Genomic DNA, 23,507 nt, shown 5'->3' with positions numbered 1-23,507 from the left:
ATCTGAGCTCCTCGCCTGCAGCGCCGCGGCGCTCAACTGCACTTCCTGACCACAGAAGATCATCAGAGTGAGCGAGCGAGGCAGAGGTGTGTGATTCGGATTAAGAACGGAGGTCGAGGGTGGGGTCGGGGAGAGGAGGAGGGGGGGGGGCCGAAGCATCTGTTGTTCAGTTTAACGGTCTGTCTTTATCGTTTCACCACGATGCCACACTGCTGCTGGCTGATGGCTGAAACTGTCAACCTCTCACACACAAACACAACGTTCATACCGTACGCCATCAATTCACCTCAGGCTCCTGCCTCCCCCCCGGAGTCTCTGGCACGCAACGCACTCTGTAACTGTCGATCTTCATTCTCTGTTGGCGTCATGTAACCAGCACATCCGGCACAGACACTGACCACACTTCCTGTGTGGGTGCTCACTTCTCAGTTCCTGTGAGGGTGCAGCGGCTGCTAAAGCGACGGAGAGCACGCATCAGCCACGCCGTCGTTCAAACACACAAACGTGGTTCCTAAGTTTGAGGAACAGCTTTGAAATAGCATGAACTGCTCTCTTCAGACGGCTGCCGTCCCCACTGCCTTCAAAACGGCGGTGGTGTAGCCCCTTCTGATAAACAGCAATCTAGATCCCAACGTTTTTAATAACTACAGACCTGAATACAACTTAGCGTTTTTAATAAAGTTTTAGAAAGACTGGTTTTTAACCAAGTCAGTAATCACAATTAACATTTCAGAAGGACATCAGTCTGCTTTAGAGTGAATCACAGTGCAGAGACGAACTTTTAAAGATTTCAAATGACATCAGGTGGAATTTAGATAATAAAAAACTCACAGTGTTGGTTCTACTGGACCTGAGTGCTGCTTTCAGCACAGTAGACCACCACATTTTAATAAATAGACTGAGACACCTGGTGGGCCTCTCTGGTACTGTTCTGAACTGGTTCACTTCTTATCTCACAGATCCATGTTTTATGTAAGTATGGATACATGTTGCTCAAGAACCATGAAATTAGATGTGGGGTTCCCCAAGGATCAATTTTAGGCCCCATTGTTTTTAACCTTTACATGCTCACAAGGAGACACAGCATCAGTTTCCATAGTTACACTGATGACACTCGGCTGTACATCAGTTTCCATAGTTACGCTGATACTCTGCAGTACCAGTGTTTCCCCTACCATTATATTAGGGGGGCGCCCCCCCCCCACCGCCCCCCCGCCCCCGCCGCCCAGAAGGTCAAGTTAAATTAAAGTAATTGTTACTTTTTTACACGAAACTTTAGTTTTCCTGCATAAAGGCTCCACATGCTGTCCTTATACGAGACGCGCCACTGCAAACTGTGTTTGTGTGTGTGGTGACTGGGGGTGGGGGTGGGGGGGCAGTGTGACTGTTTACAAGACAGAGGGAGGGGGGAGTAGACACAGTGGAGTGCTGCAGCGAGTGCTTTCTACAACAAACTACAGCCATAATATAGAGTTATTTCAGCCATAAAATGAAGAAGCAGAAGAAAAACCACCTCTGATGACAGTGAAGCACGCCATGAGGTCATTAGACCGTATAGCGGGGCCATGTGTTGTTGTTCTCAATCGTTTAGGAGTGTTAAAAATAATAATAAAAAAAAAAAAACGAAGAACATATTATGACTCAAATTCCTTATTTTGAGTTTTTGTACGACGGCGACAACAACCAACGCGAAAACAACCGCCCCCCCCAAGGGGCCAATCCTAGGGGAAATACTGAGCACATCATTGTCAATAGTTACATTGATGACACTCAGCTGTACATCAGTTTCCATAGTTACGCTGATGACACTCAGCTGTACATCAGTTTCCATAGTTACTGATGACACTCAGCTGTACATCAGTTTCCATAGTTACGCTGATACTCTGCAGTACATCATTGTCAATAGTTACGCTGATGACACCCAGCTGTACATCAGTTTCCATAGTTACACTGATGATACTGTTCAAGCCGTGTCTCCTGATGACTCAGGGCCAATAGAAACCTTTTTAACTGTCTCATCATCACGTCATGGATGGCAGTGAATTTCCTGCAGCTAACCAGAACAAACCAGAGATTTTAATTTTCGTTCCTGAGGGCCAGAGAAATATTTACAAAAAGTACAAGATTTTAAACCAGAACAATCTGTTGAAAACATGGCCGTGACTTTCAACTCTGAGCTGAATTTTATTCCACATATTAAAAATGTAAATAAGATTGGATTTTATCATCTTAGGAATATAGCCAGATTCGGCCCGTTTCTCTCTCAGGCCAGCCGGAGGTGCGAATCTCCTGTCGGTTAGATTACTGTAATGCCTTGCTCTCTGGTCTGAAACAAAAAGTGTCTCAAACCTCCAATTATTACAAAACTCAGCCAGCATGCTGATGAGGACCAGGGGGCGGGGCCACATTACACCGGTTTTAAAGTGGCCGCATTGGCTCCCTGTCCGCTTCAGGATGGATTTTAAGATTCTCTAATTAGTTTTTAAATGTCTTAACAGTCTTTGCTACTTCTTATTTAGCTGATCTGTTTTAACCATACGGACCCTCGGGGGCCTGAGGTGCTCTGGCAGTGGTCTGCTGTGCGTCCCAAAAGAACCAAGACCCCCGGTAAGCAGTCTTTAGCCACTACGACCCCCGCCTGTGGAACAGCCTGCTGGAGAACCTCAGGACTGCAGAGACTGTCCAGATTTTTTAAAGGGAGGTTAAAAACACACCTTTTGAATCAGGCTTTAATTCATCTTTTATATCTCCTACTTTCATCATTATTTATGCAATTTTCTGATTAACTTTTACTTCTTACTTTTATTTCTTAACCTTATCTTATTTTACATCAACTTTGTATCACATCTTATATTCTTAACAAATTAACGTTAACATATTGCAAATTCTTGCTGTGAAATAACACGTGCATGTGCAATGAACATATTGTCAACAGCAAACTGAACTGCAATACACTCTTTCTGAGCCAATTCAAAATGACGGAACACAGTGTCTGCAATTTCATTCGCAAACACTGCAGCGGCGACTTTAAATCTCAGTTTCAGCTTTCATTATTTGATAGCAGGAGACAGAAGCACAAACACTGAAGAAGGATTACTGAAAATACAGAGTTGCAGAAACTGCTCGTTTTCTGAAACACTGCTGGTGGGAACTGCAAAACACAGCTGGTGTATATGCAGGCCAAGAGAAAGAGCACTGTTAACATTATTACTGCATACTTGTTAAAGCCTTATTTCAAAATCATCTTTAAATGTAATCAATGTTATTCATACATCAAAACTGACAGAGTGGAGAAGAATCCCTGAACAGGAGCAATCCTCGCTTAATGTCTCAAATCAACTAAAAAGTGTTTTTCACCTGTTTTCACGGTCAAGAGGAAACTAATCATCTCTGAGCTCTGATTTCTTCCTCTTCTCTGAGAGAGAAAATACTGAATGTTTCTCATAACAACAGAGCCATCCTGTGGAGGAGATGTTATCTTCAGGGTCTGTTCAGCTGCTCATGTGTCCAGCGGTCACTGCAGCAGGCTTCTGGAGCTCACACTGGAGTTTAGCTGGTTTTATTTAGCTTTTCTCTTCTTGCTGCAACTGGGATCCAAACCCAGATAAACACTCAAGGCCAAGAGTTAAGAGACGAGCGGACACAACTCAACGCTGCGAACCGAGCCGAGACATCAGGATCAGTTTACATCATACTTCGAGGGAAAATGTTCCATTTCTGGTGGTTAATTACTCGAGCATCTGCTGGATATCTGTTTACTACGGCCGTGGTGCATATGTGCAGCCGCAGCATTTCAGAAAAGTTGTGTTTTCCACCGTCTACACGGAGACGGTGCTGGACTGTTTGGGGTTCAGAGGAGCGCCACTGTCATGGAACAAACACCAAAAGAAGCAGCGAAAGTTTTGAATTTCCACTTGAAAAGATTTAATTTGTGAAAACATGCATAATGCAACAGCGAAGGAAGAATAAGTTTCTAGGGGAATATTTCACGTATGTTACAAATGAAGGTTTCACTAAAATCAGTTTTATTCTGAGATTGTAGGGATTTTCAGTAGTCATTGTTTGTCGTTTTCAAAAATAGACATTCTCCTCACACACACTCCACCACAACAAAGAAACATTCTGAGTTTGAAGTTGAAGTTAGATTTGAAGGTTATTCTGGCTGCCCTGTTCCCGTCCAGCCCACTCAGATGAGCTGTAATGTGGCCTCTGAACTAAAATGCGTTTGACGCCTCTGATCCTCCCAAACCTGAGCCGTGATCTCAGCACTGAGAAATGACTGAATGGAGAGAAGTTGCAGTGTGTGGGAAGTTTACACACACACTCTAGAGGATGTTCAGCACAATAACAAAAGAGAAGTACAAGCAGCAGGAAACCTTCTGTAATGCAAAAGAGGAACAGACGTGACGTGCTGAGTAAAAGTGGTGAAACTGCGCATAAATAGAGGTGTGTGTGTGTGTAATCATAGAGCAAGTCTACAGGCTGCAGTCCGCCGTTCACACGCGAGTATGGTACAGACAGAAGAAGATGATCTGAGGAAGGAATCCCAAAGAAAAACAGAGCATAACTTACCCCCTCCAGCCTCTTCAGGGCAACATCATGAGACCGTCCGGAGTGTGAGTTGTAAAGTCAAGTCTTGTGGGAGGGAAAGGCACACCGCTGTGTCACACCAGGGTTACGGCGCTGTCAGAGAGCTGTGCATTCACACACACACACACACATACACGCAGTAATCCTCGGTCGTCTGTGTTTGAGCAAGGAAGCCTCTCAGCCTCTACATGCATGCAAGTTCGAAATCCTAGTCAGGTCCAGGTCCTCTCTCCTCGTCCTGCTGCTGCTTTGTCCATTTTTGGCAAATGGAGCTGAGCGTTGCGTCTCCCTCTCGGAGGGATAGAGAGCTGCTGAAAGCTAGCGAAGGGAAGGAAAAGTGCGCTGCGATTGGCAGATGATTCAGGAAGAGCTCAAGGACACCTGAGAGGCTGGAGTCCACGCCCACCGGTCTTCAGGCATGCAGGCACACATCAAACAGGTGAGGTGAGGGGAGTGGCTTTGCTTCATTCCTGCAGATGAAAGGAGCGAAAGAGCTGATGAAGCCAAAAGGCATGCGGCTTACAAACCCTCGCAGGCTTTCAAGGTGTCACACAAGAGCAGAAAAGCCTGTCAAACACTTATGGAACATATTCAGAAAAAGCCAGACAACATTCTTCCTCACAAAGAATTTCACCTGAATTAACCTTTTGAAAATATTTAGAGGGAAATTATTCAAGTTATGCTGAAATTCAGATCAGGTCCAATAAATTCATCACTGAAATTGCTTTAAATGCATCTTAATGTTTCATAAAAACTATAAAACTACTGCTGCACATGTCCAGAATTCATTATAATTGTTGTAATCATTTGTAAAAGAGCTCTGGGAGTCACAATAATACATTTCAGCGCTGTATAATATTTATACTGTATATGGGATAATCTTGTCTTAATTTATTAGATTTGTATATCTGATATGATCGCTTTTGGGATATGAACATGATAAGACAGTTTTATGAGACTGAAGGTCAGTTTTGATTAATATTAACACAGTAAAATTCAATAGCATTATTTGTCTCTATCTCATATTAGTTAGAATTAGATTTTTTAATTGGCCAAAGTAAGTATTAAAATCTAGATCTTTGACCAATGTGATTAATCTAACACATTATTTATGGACATATTCCATCACTGATTTAATTAAATAAACTAATTGTGTTGTGTAGACAAAGCAATGTTTTGTTTTGTTTTTGACATTTTTTCAATAAAACTTTGGTTAGATTTGTGTTGCCAAATGAGAGAAATTAAATTAAAGAATATAACATGGTGCTAATGCTAATACTGCTACATTAGCCACAATGTGTTAGCCAGCGCTCATTAGGTTAATTAGAAAAATACAAGGCAGTTACGTATTTTTATTCTTCTTGTTTGGAGGTTTCTTGTAATTGATATAGCTTCAATTCTATAGTCTTTTCGGTGAAGTTATTCAATCTCTGAATTAAATAAACCGCTAAAAGCTAAACTACAGTAGCTAAACGTTAGCATTACCTAGCCGTCGTGTGAACTTCCATGTAGCCGTTAATGATGGATTCATATCAGTCAGTGCTACATAAAGATGTGTAATGAGGGGAAATCGTGTTTTTGTGTGTGTAATTATTTTAAAACATTAAAAGTGGAGTGTGTGAATGTTGATACCTGACAGTCGTCCTCCGCACCACCAGGGGCGCTGCAGCCCGACTCACCGCCGTCCGACGTCACTTTCCTGCTCAGCTTTGTTTGTTCCGCACACGGCTGCACGGCACACACACTCACACACACACCTTTTCTGTGTCTGCCGGTCATCCGGAGGTGGGGGTTTGACAGCCGTGTGTCGGACAGGCTGCACCTCTCAGTCCGACATGGAGTCCGGCGACCTGAAAGTCTTCCTGGAGTCTTCTCTCAACGAGATCTTTAAAGCCACAGTCAGCGACATCCTGGACTCGGTGGAGCGGACCGTGTCCGAGTACCGGGGCACCATCCGCAGGATGGAGACCGAGTAGGGGAACCATCACCAGGATGGAGACCGAGTACCGGGGCACCATCCACAGGATGGAGACCGAGAACGAGGCCTGAAGCGGCTGTTGTTTGCAGAATCCAGAGGTACGGTGGCCCCGGAGGGACATGGGGACCCCAGCAGCTCTTTGTGCATGCTGTTTGTTTACATGTTTCTAATCTCCCGATCGGATCATCAGATGAGCAATTTTTGCCCATTTTTCACCTAATAAAGCACTTTTTTTCCCCTAAAATCACTGGCATGACTGAGTGACTTTCATCCGTAGTTTTGTTATCAAAATTGTAGTTCATGATGGATTTATTTGTAGAATCAACCCAAGTAGGCACACTGGCGCATGACTAGAGTTGTAATTCAAACTGCAGTGAAATAAAGGGAATATTTTTAACTTTTATAGCTTATACCATTTCTTTATTATAAAGAAGAAAAATGCACTTTGAGATCGGCCCTCAGATATAAAGTGTGTTATAAATAAAATCCACTGTTATTAATGAATCCACTGCCAAGTCTTTATTTTATGTTTTATCAATTTTAGATAGTTTAGACCTTTTTCAGTTTTTGGATTTCTGTCAACAGTATTGTGTCTCAAAGTCATTTCATATTAGAACGTGGGTAAGGTAAACCATTGTTTATAAAGGTGCAGACGGGTGTTTGTTTCTCTCTGTTGTATTTATTCTTTGACCTGACTGTGTTCACCTCCTTGTGTTTCCACAGAAGACGTTCCTGATGAGCATTCAGCCCCAGAGGCGAGCCGTCGTCCCGTCAGCTCCGTGCAGACTTCCTTCACGGCGTCGATCTGCAGCAGCGACAAGAAGAGCTGCAGGAGGAAGAGTAGCGGCAGAGCGAGGGAGAGCGTGACGCCCGCCTCCTTCTACCTGCAGGCCAACCACGCGGCCCCGAACAGGTCAGAGGTCGACAGGAGCGCCTCAGCGTGCGTGAAGGCGGAGCCCGGCCTGGATGAAGGCGTTGCTATGGACCTGTCCCAGCCGTCGGCCGGGCTGAACCTCACCGTGAGGCCCGTCAAGACGGAGAGCTCGCAGGTGAGCTGCTCCACGTACACGCCCCCGCCGCCATCGCTGCGAACGCCCCCTCCTCCACCGCCGTCCCGGCTCAACATGCAGCAGTGATCAAGTCAAAGTCACGGTGGTTCCAGAGATCCCGTGGAGGACGAGGAGTTCGTTAAAGCTGAAGAGCAGAACGGAGACGGCGGCGGTCTGGCCAGTCAGGACTTGAAGTGCTTGTTGGGATTTTACTCGGAGCCGCGGACTGATCCTGAAGGTGTTGACGGACAGGTTGAGGAGCCGGAAGCAGCGACGGCGACAGATAGAGACGCTCCTCCTGCTCCGGTTGCGGACGGGTTTCCAGAAGTACCCGACCACTTCCTGCGCTGCCCGTCCTGCCCCAAGACCTTCAGCCGAGCGTCCTTCCTCAACGTCCACCTGAAGACGCACGGCGGCGAGAAGGCCCACAGCTGCGGCCTCTGCGGTAAGAGCTTCGGCCGCGCCGACCTGCTCCGGTCCCACCGGCGCACCCACACGGGGGAGAGGCCCTTCAGCTGCGGAGTCTGCGGCAAGACGTACGCCCACCCCAGCCAGCTGCGCATTCACCGGCGCGTCCACACCGGCGAGAAGCCGTACGCCTGCTCGCACTGCGGCAAGCGCTTCAACGAGCACAACCAGCTCAAGGTGCACCTGCGCACGCACACCGGCGAGAGGCCGTACGGCTGCGGGGCGTGCGGCAAGGCCTTCAGCAACGCCGGCAACCTGCGCATCCACGAGCGGATCCACACCGGCGAGAAGCCGTACTGCTGCGCCCAGTGCGGCAAGCGCTTCAACGGCCTGGGCGACCTCAAGACGCACTACCGGATCCACACGGGCGAGCGGCCGTACTGCTGCCAGCTCTGCAGGAAGACCTTCAGCCAGGCCGGCCACCTCACCATCCACATGCGCATGCACACCGGGGAGAGGCCTACAGCTGCAACGAGTGCGGCAAGCGGTTCACGGTGGCCAGCAGCCTCAAGCTGCACCAGAGGACCCACACGGGCGAGAAGGAGTACGCCTGCTCGCACTGCAGCAAGAGCTTCAGCCGGGCGGGCCACCTGAAGCGGCACGAGCTGGTCCACACCAAGGAGAAGTTCTTCCTCTGCAGTCGCTGCGGGAAGACCTACACCGACCAGTCGTCGCTCAAGAAGCACCTGAAGGTCCACAAGGCGGAGGAGGAGCAGAGCCGGGACGAAACAAACGCTCCCTCGGATGCCGACGGCTCGTCCCGGGCAGGTGGAGTCGGCGCCAAGAGCGACTTCTGCTATGTGGTTTCACAGAAGTAACACGAAATCCACGAAGTCTGGAGCTTTTGTCACAAACTGCCGGAGAAGCTTCCAGCAAACCAGTGAGGGAAGCTTGGATTATTTCACCAAACTGCTGCTGAAGCGGGGCTCTCAAGTCGTCTGTGATGTTTGTGGTGCAATACGCTGTTGTCTGGTCTGGTCTGTGGTTCAGTAGATAGAAGTATTTAATACTGATGAATGAGAGGCTCCTGATAGCTCTTCTGTCATTTATTCACCAAAATAAGAGAAGTTACGAGTTTAAAAAGTGCAATTTGTAGCTGAGGACGCAGATTTTGTCAACTCCATTCCTGATTTCAAATGTTAACTGTTCACAAAGAAATTCTTCCAAAGTCCCACATGCATTGATTAAAATTGTGTGAATTATGTATTACACTCAGAATTCCTCAATGGGAATGTTTCAGAATCACTTCCTAGTTTAGATAAATAGCATTGAAGGTCATTTACTTTGTCCCAGTAAAAGGGTTTGTGCAAAATCTAAATTTATATTTCAATGTAGTTTGACCTGTAAAAAAAAACAGTAAATATCACACACAGTGTAATATTAATGTAACTTATGATTCCTTAAAGATATGTAAGAATAACTTCGCTTCCTGTATCCGCTCTTTAAATTCGTAGAGTCACTGAAGTCAAAATGTATTTTTTTCTCTGAATTCTCACCTAAATTTAAACAACAAAAAGAATTCCCACATGCATCTGTAAAACTTTGGATTAGCCTGTTGTGCGTTCCAGTTAATCTCGGGGGGGGATCATGAAGTGTGTAAAATACGTGGAGATCAGATGTATTTCCTCCAGCTGGTTCTGAAGTTTTATGCACACAAAAAAAAAAGCTTCATTGAATTAATACTGTCAGTCTCTCCAGCTATCTGTGAATTTCTTAGATAAATAAAAGAAGTTGTGATATTTAAGGATTTAGAAATCCGGATATATACACTCTGTAGTGATTTATCATTCTGTAGGAATTTGATATCAGCCACGTTTCCACAAAACAGCACAATGATGTAGTTAGCAGGTCGGGCCAGTAGTGGGTGCTGTTGCTCGTTTCTCTATTGAAACCAGTCAGTTGCAAAACACTTGAAAACGTGTAAACGGACCTTAACGCCTCGCGCTCGTCAACAAAAAGCAAGACGAGATCATTTGATCGTATCGGCTGCACGTCTGCTTTAAATTTGTATTTATTACATTTCAGTGAATATTTAAAAATATATTGAACTAAAAGGCTTCCTGTGACTCCACCCACCAAACTGCTGCGTTAGTCGTTTGTCTGCTGAACTAATTTCTGCAGCGTTCAGTTAGTCGTGACTCAGCCGGAGGACGGTTCCTCAGTGAAGATCTCCGGTTTGTGGCAGAAACTGATTGATTTGTTGAAAACGAAAAAACACTATTCAGCAGAGTCTTTACTTAAGCCAGGTTTACACTTGAACGATTCTGTGGCACGCATTGGAACGAATCGAGTCGCAAACTACTCGTAAAGTGGCAGGAAGTGTGCGTAAACCCGTCGTGACTGCGTGCCATGTCGGGACGAGAATTTTGAAATGTTCAAAATTTTGGCCACGACAAAATATCGAGACCGGGCCGTGAACGCCTCGTGAACTCGTCGGTACAATACGGGAGGATGCGTGGACTGGCACACATGGCACACACTGCAACGAATAGTTCACGAACAGCCCAAGCTGAATTGCGCAACCACGTCGTGCCAATGCGGTAAGCACGTAAACTATGCGCAAACTATGTGTGAATGTGTCGTCCCAGTTCGTGACACTGACGGCCGCGCAGTCGTGAAGTATTCGTGAACTGGTCGTGAACAGTGCGGGAGCCAGCCAGTTCGGTGACTCCAGATTGGCACGCCTTGCCACGACAACATCGTGGCAAAAAGTCGTGCAAGTGGAAACCTGGCTTAACAGAGGTGGATTGTGAGTTCCTGTGATTTGTGTCTAAAATAAAGTTAAAATATAACCAGAAAAATGTGTTCGTTTGGATCTGTGTGTCGTTTATTTCATTTGAATGAGGGGAAATGTTTTACACTTTATGCATCAACACTTAAACATGCTGTGTTTCTTTTGCATATTTATGTCAAACTCTCAGACCTTTTTACTTTTACACAATCTGTACTCTTGATTTGATAATTGAAACTTGGGTAACACTTTACTTGAAGCACCCGGTATAACACACTATATGAGTAGTTATAAACACTTATAAATATTCATAATGCTTTATAACCCACTATACAGCATAGGATTAGGGTTAGGGTTAAGGTTAGGTCCTTAGGTTATGAAGCATTGTGATCAATTATGAGCATTTATAACTATAGTTAGACAGTGCTATAATGTAATTATAATGTGTTATACAGGGGGGCTTCAAGTAAAGTGTTACCAAAACTTGCAGTCACTTCAGTTTACACTCAAATGCATGCCTGTTTTATTGGTTAAATAGTATTTTATTTTTCAAAGAACTCTAAATTATGCTTTTATTATATATTTTTAGGGTTTTGGAGTGCCAAATAAAAAGTTGATTTTTGAAAATCAACTTTTTATCTTTACATTCTGTATCTATTTTGCTGAAAGTTTGCACACAAAAAAATGATCATTAATGTGGAATTATTATTTTTATCATGAAGATTTACTAAACTTTTAGATGCTGTGAGAAAAACTGAACTGAATCCTCCGTTTCTCTACAATAAGAGCCGATTCACACACGGCGTGTTGAGGAGTGTCGTACTAAACCTGCGCTCTTCCCTACTGACTCTGCGGTTGGCCGCCCTGCGGTTGCCGCCCCGCGGCGGCGGTGTGGCGGCGGCAGCAGCTGAGGCTCCTGGGCAGCTTCTCCTTGGACAGGTAGAGCAGCGGCTGGATGGTGCTGCTGAAGTCCATCAGGCCGAACGCCACGTAGTGGATGTAGCAGCGGAAGACGTCCGGGGAGAAGTACTCCTGGAACGGGAACAGCGCCACGGGCGGAAGTAGTTGAAGACGATGATGGCGAGGATGATGAGCACCATCTTGAAGGCCCTCTTCTTCACGGGGTGCATCTCGTCGCGGCCCGGCCCGGACTGCTGCAGCGCCCACAGGATGACGATGTTGCAGAAGACCATGAAGGCGAAGGCGGCCAGGATCATGGCGATGAAGACCTTCTCGAAGTTGGCGATGTTGCCCACGCACTTGGCGGCGGCGTAGGCCAGCGTGATGAGCCAGACCGCCGCGGCCAGCACGGCCCGGTGCTGGCGGTCCTTCAGCTCGGTGAAGGTGATGGGGTGCACCACCGCCACGTAGCGGTCCAGGCAGATGCAGGAGAGGAAGAGCGGCGAGGAGTCCTTCATGCCGTAGAAGAAGCGCAGCACGTACCAGGTGCTGCTGGTTGTGAGGAAGACGATGTTGGCCAGCTCCAGCGGCGGGATGAGGCAGAAGAGCACGTCCAGCACCGCCAGGTGGAGGATGAAGATGTCGGAGGTGGAGGAGTCGCCCCTGTTCTTGCGGATGAGCCACAGCACCATGATGTTGGCCGGGATGCCCAGGAACATGTTGGCGAACTGCAGGCCCAGGTACCAGATGAGGACGGCCGGCATGTCGCGGCAACGGCCGTACACCGTCTGCTCGCCAGCCGTCTGGTTCCCCGGTCTGTGAGACACGAACAGCACCGAGGAGTTGACGAAGAAAACCTCCATGACGGCCGGATCAGACCGGGTGGGAGAGACCTGCCAGAAAGACATCAGCACCAGAGAATTAACCAGCTGGAACAAGAAGACACAAAAAAAGTGATGCTGAGGAGAGATGATCAGGAGGGAAACAGGCTCGAAGGTGGCTTCATGTCTGTCTGATTAATTTCACTCCTCAATCCCTGAAGTCCAACTGGCAGAACAGAGTCTCCTCCTCCGAGTCTGGTTCTGAAGTTTCCTCTTTATTCTAATGACATTGCTCTTTCTCTTTCCAATAATTCAAGTGTTTATTCCTTTTCGTTTTATTCCAGCTCATGAGTATCTGCATTTCAGAAAACAAAACTGTTTTTTTGCTCTGTTTTTCTTGAATTATTTGTTTCTGAATCCTCCCCTGAAGCCTCGTTCAATGAAATATTTAAAGCCCTTGATCAATTAATCCTTTAAAATCATTGAAATGCAGCTTGAAGTTAGTTTGAATTCATTTTCTAGGCCGATTCCCATTATTATAAATGGTGTTTGAAACTTTTTACACTATCCATCCAGCCATCCATCCATCCATCTTCAACCGCTTATCCAGGGCCGGGTCGCGGGGGCACCAGTCTCAGCAGAGATGCCCAGACTTCCTGTCCCCAGACACTTCCTCCAGCTCTTTTGGGAGGATCTCAAGGTGTTCCCAGGCCAGCCGAGAGACATCGTCTCTCCAGCGTGTCCTGGGTCTTCCCTGGAGTCTCCTCCCGGTGGGACAGGTGGGACATGTCGGGAACCTCCCCAGGGAGGCGTCCAGGAGGCATCCTAAAGAGGTGCCTGAGCCACCTCAGCTGGCCCCTCTGGATGTGGAGGAGTAGCGGCTCTACTCTGAGCTCCTCCCTGGTGACTGAGCTCCTCCCCCTATCTCTAAGGGAGTCCAGCCACCCTACGGAGGAAGCTCATTTCAGCCGCTTGTATCCAGGATCTTTTCCTTTCGGTCATGACCCAAAGCTCATGACCATAGGTGAGGGTGGGAACGTAGATTGACCGGTAAATCGAGAGCTTCGCCTTTCCGCTCAGCTCCTTCTTCACCACAACAGACCGATACAACGACCGCAACACTGCAGCCGCTGCACCGATCCGCCTGTCAATCTCACGTTCCATCCATCCCTCACTCATGAACAAGACCCCAAGATACTTGAACTCCTCCACTTGGGCAAGAGTCTCTCCACCGACCTGGAGGGGGCAGACCACCCTCTTCCAGTCGAGGACCATGGCCTCGGATTTGGAGGTGCTGATCCTCATCCCTGTCGCTTCACACTCAGCTGTGAACCACCACAGTGCATGCTGTAGGTCCGTGTTCGATGAAGCCAACAGGACAACATCATCTGCAAAAAGCAGAAATGAAATCCTGTGGTTCCCGAACCGGACCCCCTCCGGCCCCTGGCTGCACCTAGAAATTCTGTCCATGAAGATTATAACATTCCATACTCCATATTCCCGAAGCACCCCCACAAGGCACCACGAGGGACGCAGTGAACGCCTTCTCCAAATCCACAAAACACATGTGAACTGGTCAGGCGACTCCCTCGAGCCCCTATGGAGGGTATAGAGCTGATCCACTGTTCCGCGACCAGGACGAAAACCGCATTGTTCCTCCTGGATCCGAGGTTTGACTTATCGATCGAATACTCCTCTCCAGTACCCTGGAATAGACTTTCCCAGAGAGGCTGAGGAATGTGATCCCCCTATATTTGGAGCACACCCTCCGGTCCCCCTTTTTAAAAAGGGGAACCACCACCCTGGTCTGCCAGTCCGGAGGCACTGTCCCGACCGCCACGTGATGTTGCAGAGACGTGTCAACCAAGACAGTCCCTGCACATCCAGAGACTTAAGGTACTCGGGGCAAATCCCATCCACCCCGGTGCCTTGCCACTGAGGAGCTTACCAACCACCTCAGTGACTTCAGCTTGGGTGATGGACGAGTCCACCTCTGGGACCTCAGCCTCTGCTTCCTCTACGGAAGACGTGGCAACGGGATTGAGGAGGTCCTCGAAGTATTCCTTCCACCGTCCAACAATATCCCCACCTCCACTATAAACAGTGTTAGTGGAGTTCTGCTTCCCTTCCTGAGGCGCCGGACGGTTTGCCAGACTTTCTTTGAGGCTGACCGGTAGTCCTCCTCCATGGCCTCGCCGAACTCCTCCCAGCCCCGAGTTTTTACCTCCACAACCGCTCGTGCTGCAGTTTGCTTGGCATGCTGGTACCTGTCAGCTGCTTCTGGAGTCCCACAAGGCAACAAGGCTTGATTGAACTCCTTCTTCAGCTTGACGGCAGCCCTTACTTCCAGTGTCCACCACCGGGTTCAGGGTTGCACCACGACAGGCACCAGGGACCTTACGACCACAGCTCCGGGCAGATGCTTCGACAATGGAGGTGGAGAACATGGTCCACTCAGACGCAATGTCCCCAGCCTCCCTATGGGTCTGGTGGAAGCCCTCCCGGAGGTGGGAGTTGAAAACCATGCTGACAGAGGGTTCCGCCAGATGTTCCCAGCAGACTCTCACAATACATTTGGGTCTGCCAAGTCTGTCCGGTTTCCTCCTCCGCCAGCGAATCCAACTCACCACCAGGTGGTGATCGGTCAACAGCTCTGCTCCTCTCTTCGCCCGAGTGTCCAAAACACGCAGCCGGCAGTCAGATGACACGACATCATCGATCTCCGACCAAGGGTGTCCTGGTGCCAAGTGCACTTATAGATACCCCTGTTCTAGAACATGGTGTTTGTTATGGACAAGCTGTGACTCGCACAGAAGTCCAATAACAAAACACACTCGGGTTCAGATCAGGGATGCCGTGCGATCCAATCACACCCCTCCAGGTGTCACTGTCGCTGCCCTCGTGAGCATTAAGTCCCCCAGTAGAACAATGGAGTCCCCAGTCGGAGAACTGTCCAGCGCCCCTCGCAGGGACTCCAAGAAGGCCGGGTACTCTGCACTGCTGTTCGGGCCGTAAGCCGGAACAACAGTGAGGCACCTATCCCCGACCCGAAGGCGCAGGGATGCGACCCTCTCGTTCACTGGGGTGAACTCCAACACATGGCGGCTGAGCTGTGGGGCTATAAGCAAACCCACACCAGCCCGCCACCTCTCAGCGCGGGCAACGCCAGAGAAGTGGAGAGTCCAGCCCTTCTCGTGAGATTGGGTTCCAGAGCCCCAGCTGTGTGTGGAGGTGAGCCCGACTATATGTAGCCGGTACCTCTCGACCTCCCTCACAAGTTTGGGCTCCTTCCCCCCCCCAACGAGGTGACATTCCATGTCCCTAGAGATGGTCTCTGAGGATCGGGTCGCCGGTCACTCTGCGTCGGCTGCCACCCAATCCACACTGCACCCGGCCCCTACGGGTCCCTCAGTGGGTGGTGGGTCCACTGGAGGGCTGGCCCACGTCGCCCCTTCGGGCTTAGCCCGGCTGGGCCCCGTGGGCAAAGGCCCGGCCACCAGGCGCTCGCTTGCGAACCTCAACCCCTGGCCTGGCTCCAGGGTGGGATCCTGGCTGCACCATACCGGGTGGCATCACGGACCTCGATTTTAACTTCATCATAGGAGCTCTTAAACTAAATGTTTTCAAACAAAAAGTTTTCTCTCATTTTTTTTAATGAATTCTGATCTCTTTGAGCCGTGATGAGGAGCCACAGACAGACAGGCTGGACTTTAATGTGGAGCTGGACATCAGCGGGCAAAACACCAGAACAGTTTCCGACAATTTATTCTATTTTATTGTATTCATGCAACAAAAACAGCAGTTATCTCACAGCACTTTTAAAGTGAAAAAAACCAACTAATACCTGTGATACAGTGACTGTTTATTTTCTACCAACTCAAATTTAACTTCCTCTTGTCCAGAGACGTTTCATCAGTTTTATATAGATTTAATTTAAAATTATCAGTAATGTTTTAACATGTGATCCAAATGCAAGATTTCTACAAAAATCTAATTGTATAATTTAGGAACTTAAAGGATCTCTGATGCCAGGAGATACAGTGCATTAAAAAAAAATACATCAGAAAAACATAGAAACTGAGAGAACATGCAAACTACAGTGAAATCATAATTTATGTTAAAAAAATATTAAATTTAAGCATAATTTATTTAAAGATATATTTTTAAATTACTATTTTAAAGTGTTAAAGTCTTGCCAGGACATGGACGTGTTGAATATGAACAACTATACACAGAGTTTAGCTCTCAGTCGGCAGAAGGAGGAAACATTCAGTGAAAGATAAATCTGTCAAAACAAGAATCGGGAGTGAACCGAGAGAGTTACACCAAATGTCTTCACTGAAACAAAGAGCAAAACTCGAGCTGAACACTTGTTCTGTGGTACAAAACTGGTGAATTAAAGTTTGAAGCTGTTCAATCGAACACTAGTCCAACAAGCGACCCGAGACGGAGCGTGAACCCGAAGAGAAACGGAGCTCCTCGTTACCGAGGTTACAAAGACACTGAGATTTCACTCATGGTGTGTTGTGAGGCTCTTTCAGCGAGATTTACATTGAGAATTTGGATCCCTCAAGAAGAGGCTGGTAACCAGTGGCCTATAATGTATAACCTTTATGGACTAAAGTAAATAGAAATGTGAACGACGGACAGTATAGGAAGTTCAAACAGCCAGCCTGAATTCAGAATAAATGAAACATAATGGCACAAATTATACCATGATAATGCTTTACCTTCAAGTAAAACTTGAATAAACTATTTTATTTCCCAGGTTGATGAGGTTAAGGGTGCAGCGCGGGAGTGTGTCGTCAGTCCAGCAGAGCCTCTTACCTTCCAGAGCTGCAGCTATCTGCCCTCACTCTGCAGACCCTTCATCCCATCTTCCCCTCACACTCCCAGGTAGACACAGCCTGCGCTCGCCACAGCTGCACGCAGCATTATGAAAATACCTGGCTGAATATTCAGGTCAACACCACTATCTCTGTTTCCCAGGGTGACATGTAAAGGTGCAACTGGTCCATAAACAGCTCGTTTCCTGCAGAGCAGATCCAATAAAGGTATTGACACTGCAGGGCGACACCTGCGCACGTCTGAAGGACTTAAAGGTTCTGTCACTCACCTGAGGTGATGGAAGCCACCGCTCTTCACTTTGACAGTCTGTTCCAGTGTGAGGAAACGCTCACCCCCCCACCACAGAAAACATCTCTGGTAACATGAGCCAACACTTGTGGGATCCCAACTCTCAGCGTGATCATCCAATCACGGGGTGGAGGTGAGGGCGTGGGCGCCGCCGAGCTCCCTCCGGAGGCCTCCACGTCTCGTTTGGCCCCCGAGCCTCCATCTTCAACATGAGCCCCCATCAAGGGGTGCAGAAGTGAAAAAAAGGAGGAAACAATATAAAATACAAACAGCCTGATGTGCAGCAGTAAGATGAGGAGAAGGGGTGAGGGTGGAGGACGTGTTGTGGCAAGTCGTCACCCCTTCGATCGGCACTGATGCAAGAAAGTGATGGTGCCTGACGGAAAACGGGCAGTAAACAAGTGATGCAACAGTCCTGGAAATCACTTCTGATTAAATTCAGTGTAACCGAGTGTAACGTGTTACACGAGGCTGACGCCTTCAACACGGCGGCGTCTCGCCTCCAGTCAGGATCAACCAGCGCCCAGCTATGAATCCTGGATTTAAATGGCACTGACTGGAGTGTATTCCTCACCGAGAAATGGAGTCTTAAGGTTTAATTTCATTACGTTCACACTGAGCTCTTGCTGTTGTCGTCCTTGAGAGGGGAGATTAGCCCAGTGACAGGTCTCATTGAAATCAGCTGTTACAACTGGGAGAGACTGAACACCTGCAGGACGTCGGCCCTCGAGGACCGGAGTCTGACACGAGTGCTTTAAAGCAGGGGCGTCCAAAGTCGGTCCTGGAGGGCCGCAGCCCTGCATGTTTTCCATGTCTCCCTGCTTCAACACAGCTGATTGCAATGAGGCTCGTTATCTGGCTTCTGCTGGACTTGGCCAATGAATCATCATGAGATTCAGGTGTGTTGAAGCAGGGAGACATGGAAAACATACAGGGCTGCGGCCCTCCAGGACCGACTTTGGACACCCCTGCTTTAAAGTAAAACCAAAACGGTATATGATATACGAAACGACGACCCAACAAGATACGATATGATATGATACAATGCCGGACAAGCACGATGCTAAACGATGTGAATCGATGTGTTACAATGAGAAATGATGCAGACAACACGACATGATGAGATGCGACCTGATGCCCAACGATGCAATGTGACGAGATACGATGCAACACAGTACAGCGCAAAGCAATGAAGCATGTCACACAACAAAGTAAGAGCATTTAGATTTAGATGAATTCCTTTTCAACTTAAATTTTCTTTAATTGTCAATAATAAAAACTGATAAAATTGGAGTGTTGGAACCACAGACACTCGTCTCGAGAGGACTCCTTTCTAGAACCAAACTGAAGCTCCAACAGAAGCTTCCTAAATCCAAAGCATGAGCAACGACACAAGATCAACACAGAGCTTCAAATTCATCCTCAGACCTAAATATATAGTTCTGAAGGATTAAAAGGCTCATTTGACACGCTGACAAGCTGGTCCACACCAAGGAGAAGTTCTTCCTCTGCAGCCGCTGCGGGAAGACCTACACCGACCAGCCGTCGCTCAAGAAGCCCTGAAGGTCCACAAGGCGGAGGAGGAGCAGAGCCGGGACGAAACAAACGCTCCCTCGGACGCGACGGCTCGTCCCGGGCAGGTCGAGTCGGCGCCAAGAGCGACTTCTGCTATGTGGTTTCACAGAAGTAACACGAAATCCACGAAGTCTGGAGCTTTTGTCACAAACTGCCGGAGAAGCTTCCAGCAACAACCAGTGAGGGAAGCTTGGATTATTTCACCAAACTGCTGCTGAAGCTGGGCTCTCAAGTCGTCTGTGATGTTTGTGGTGCAGTACGCTGTTGTCTGGTCTGGTCTGTGGTTCAGTAGAGAAGTATTTAATACTGATGAATGAGAGGCTCCTGATAGCTCTTCTGTCATTTATTCGCCAAAATAAGAGAAGTTACGAGTTTAAAAAGTGCAATTTGTAGCTGAGGACGCAGATTTTGTCAACTCCATTCCTGATTTCAAATGTTAACTGTTCACAAAGAAATTCTTCCAAAATTCCACATGCATTGATTAAAATTGTGTGAATTATGTATTACACTCAGAATTCCTCAATGGGAACGTTTCAGAATCATTTCCTATTAAAAAACAGTCTAACTTTGAAATTCATTTACTTTATCCCACTGAAAGGGTTTGTGCAAAATCTAAATTTATATTTCAATGTATTTTGACCTGTATTTAAAAAAAACCAATAAATATCACACACATTAGTGTAATATTAAAGTAACTCATGATTCCTTAAAGCTATGTATGTATGTTTGGATTAGCTTGTTGTGCGTTCCAGTTAATCTGGGAGGGGGGGGGGGGGCATTGCGCCACTTCCTCTGGTTAAAATGGGCTCTCCTTATTATCTCATGAAGTGTGGGAACAGGGTTGGGGAGTAACGGATTACATGTAACGGTGTTACATAATCAGGATACAAAAAAATTGTAACTGTAATCCGTTACAGTACACGTAAAAAATATGTAATCTCGTTACAGGTACTTCTGATAAAAACACGGATTACTGAGCGGGATTACTTTTTAAAATCAGACGGAATATACCAGCAACAACAGACTTACGTGCCGTAGACAGACATTGTGACACTCTACGACACTTTCCATCACTTTACGGCACAAACCGCCACACCATAGATCTATAAACAATAGATACCGTAGATATATAAATGATAGACGCCGCATCGACCGCTGTCTTGGAGCAGCCTCCCGCTGAACTGATATGTTTAACAGTGAATGAAACAGGGAGAGAACCTCATTCTTTGGCTTGAAACGTAGACATTTTGTATTTAAAGGTGTAATACAGGATTTTGGTTTCCCAGTGGATCACCTAAATAACTGGTGGGTCTGTTTGTCAATCATTCTGACGAGCTGGTTTCGTAAGGCGGTTCTACGTGCTCGCGCCCAATCAGCTTCTCCCTTTTGCGCATGCGCATTCAGAGTGTTTATGTAGCCGGTGAGCTTCTGAGCTCGTACTTACCGATGGCGAGTCTGACATAATGAAGCTGTAACTGTTTCGGAAAACAAGCTTTATGTATGAGCAAGGCGGATCGCAGAAACTGTAAACAGAGCCGTGCACGTCCGGAGAAGAGGAGATCGCGCTCGTACACTTCCGCGTTTCCTGGGAGAGAAGGAGAGCCGGGCGGATGGTCTGGCGCATGCGCGTTGTTCAAAAAGTGAGTGACAGATGTTTGGCTTCGTCGTTTCAAGAAAATCCTGTATTACACCTTTAAGTCAGATGAGGCCCAGAACTTCTCTATACAATGTAAGTTCTGCCTCCAGCTGTGAAAATGCTCTCAACATCCAGGAACTCATCAAACCCGAAGACACCGCTATAGGTATGATACACTAAACTCACAGTGAAGCTAAAGTGTTATTAGCCTGCTAGTGCTAACCTGACAGTAACCTGCTGACAGCTGAACCACAGCCTCACCAGGCTGAACTCAGAAGAATCTGAGGGAGCCAATATCTTCAGCCTGTATGAAGGATTTACTGGAGACTGCATGTTACCTGTCACTGAGGAATGAACCAACTCTGAACTCTTGAAAAAATACTGTGCATTGGCATGCCTGAAGTCGTTTAAACCCTGGTCCTCGTTACAGCAGTACAGCTACACAGCAGACTGAGTATTTAATATCAATGTGTGTTAACACTGTCAATGCGGCTCCTGGTTCTGCTGCTGGACTGTAGAACTACTAGAGGAACACAGTCTGAACTGATGGAGCTGATCCTGAGTCAGAAAGAAAGAAAGTCAGATTCTCAGTAGGTTAGAGGTCAAAGGTCATGTTGTTTATATAAATTGGGGCCGAACACAGAGTTCAGCAGAGTTCAGAACACTCAGAGCATTTAGTGTTTACTGTGTAGAGTTGTCAATACACTGTGAGGATGGATCATTGTATTTGTCTTTTTTTTTTATGTTTGCTGGTGAAGTAATCTAAACGTAACTAAAACTAATCTAGTACGTTAGTTTTTAATTGAAGTAATTAGAGTAAGTTACTGATTATGTTTTTTTTGACAAGTAACTTGTAATTGTACCGGATTACAATTTAAAAATAACCCTCCCAACCCTGTGTGTGAAATACGTGGAGATCAGATGTATTTTCTGCAGCTGGTTCTGAAGTTTTATTCACAAAAGTAAACTGCATCAGTGAATTAATACTGTCAGTCTCTCCAGTTATCTGTGAATTTCTTAGACAAATAATTTAAAGTTGTGATATTTCAGGATTCGTAAATCCAGATATATATGCTCTGTAGTTATTCTGTAGGAATTTGATATCAGCCCCGTTTCCACGGAAACAGCACAAGGATGCAGTTAGCAGGTCGGGCCAGTAGTGGGCGCTGTTGCTTGTTTCTCAATTGAAACCATTCAGTCGCAAAACGCTGTAAACATTAACATCTGTTTTCACTTGAAAACATGTAAATGGACCTTAACGCCTCGCACTCGTCAACAAAAGCAACAGAAGATTGTTAGATCGTGTATCGGCTGCACATGTGCTTTAACTTTGTATTTATTACATTTCAGTGAATTTTTAAAAACATATTGAACTAAAAGGCTTCCTGGGACTCCACCCACCAAACCGCTGCGTTAGTCGTTTGTCTGCTGAAGCTAATTTCTGCAGCGTTCAGTTAGTCGTGAATCAGCCAGAGGACGGTTCCTCAGTGAAGATCTCCGGTTTGTGGCGGAAACTGATCGATTTGTTGAAAACGAAAAAACACTATTCAGCAGAGTCTTTACTGCCAGAGGCGGATCGTGAGTTTCTGTGATTTGTGTCTAAAATAAAGTGAAATATAACCAGAAAAATGTGTTCGTTTGGATCTGTATGTCATTATTTCATCTGAATGAGGGGAAATGTTCGATACACTTTATGCATCAACACTTAAACACGCACTGTGTGTCTTTTACACATTTTATGTCAAAATCTCAGACCTTTATACTTTCACACAATCTGCATTCTTGATTTGATAATTGAAACTTGCAGTCATATCAGTTTACACTCATGCATGCCTGTTTTATTGGTTAAATAGTATTTTATTTTTTGCATATATTTTTTGCAAAGAACACTAAACTATAAGAAATAAAGTTGCAGTTCTTTTACAAAATATTTTAGGGTTTTAGAGTGCCAAATGAAAAGCAGATTTTGGAAATCAAATTTTTATCTTTACATTCTATATATTTTGCTGAAAGTTTTCACAAAAAATTACTACAGATATATTAAAGGTGCTGTAGGCAGGATTCCGCATCTCCACCATCTTGCTTAGGGTTACCTAAGCAAGATGGCGATTTGACCCATCTAAGATGGCGATTTGAAACCCAGCACAGCCAATCCGGTCCTGTTTTCTCTGACATCACGCCCTTACGCAAGTTAAGCCCCTCCCACAAGAACGTGCAACGAACACCCCTTGACCAATCACGGTTAGAGCCTCAGGGGCTCTTCTGATTGGTCAAAGATACCTGGAGCTGTCGAGATTCCTTTTCAGCTCAGAACAGAGACAGATGGAAATGCTGCGGCCTCGCGGTAGTGCAGTTATGCTACACTCCTAAAGGATTATCAATGGATACTCTAACATTTAATCCAAAGAAAACACAGAAAAATTAGCATTAACTAGCAAAAGCCTGCCTTCAGCACCTTTAATTATGTAGAATTATTATTTTATCATGAAGCTTTACTAAACTTTAGACGCTGTGAGAAAAAACTGAACTGAATCCTCCATTTCACTACGATAAGAGCCGATTCACACACGGCGTGTTGAGGAGTGTCGTACTAAACCTGCGCTCTTCCCTACTGACTCTGCGG

General features: G+C 46.5%; 1 protein-coding gene and 1 pseudogene across 1 annotated transcript; one reads left to right on the top strand and one right to left on the bottom strand.

The window, feature by feature from the left end:
• The first annotated feature begins 6,425 nt into the window (after window positions 1-6,425).
• LOC115382607 (zinc finger protein 883) lies at window positions 6,426-8,962 on the top strand. The gene is given in 4 exon segments (XM_075410403.1): window positions 6,426-6,562; window positions 7,344-7,631; window positions 7,716-8,542; window positions 8,545-8,962. Coding segments are annotated over 4 exon segments (1,611 nt in total). The 3' UTR covers window positions 8,904-8,962.
• Window positions 8,963-11,656: 2,694 nt separating this feature from the next.
• On the bottom strand, window positions 11,657-12,579 carry LOC115382606 (proteinase-activated receptor 3-like; annotated as a pseudogene).
• Between the last annotated feature and the right edge of the window lie 10,928 nt (window positions 12,580-23,507).

The sequence above is a fragment of the Salarias fasciatus genome (assembly GCF_902148845.1).
Source record: "Salarias fasciatus chromosome 7 unlocalized genomic scaffold, fSalaFa1.1 super_scaffold_4, whole genome shotgun sequence".
NCBI classification, from domain to species: domain Eukaryota; kingdom Metazoa; phylum Chordata; class Actinopteri; order Blenniiformes; family Blenniidae; genus Salarias; species Salarias fasciatus.
This window is presented reverse-complemented; position numbering and strand designations above follow the sequence as displayed.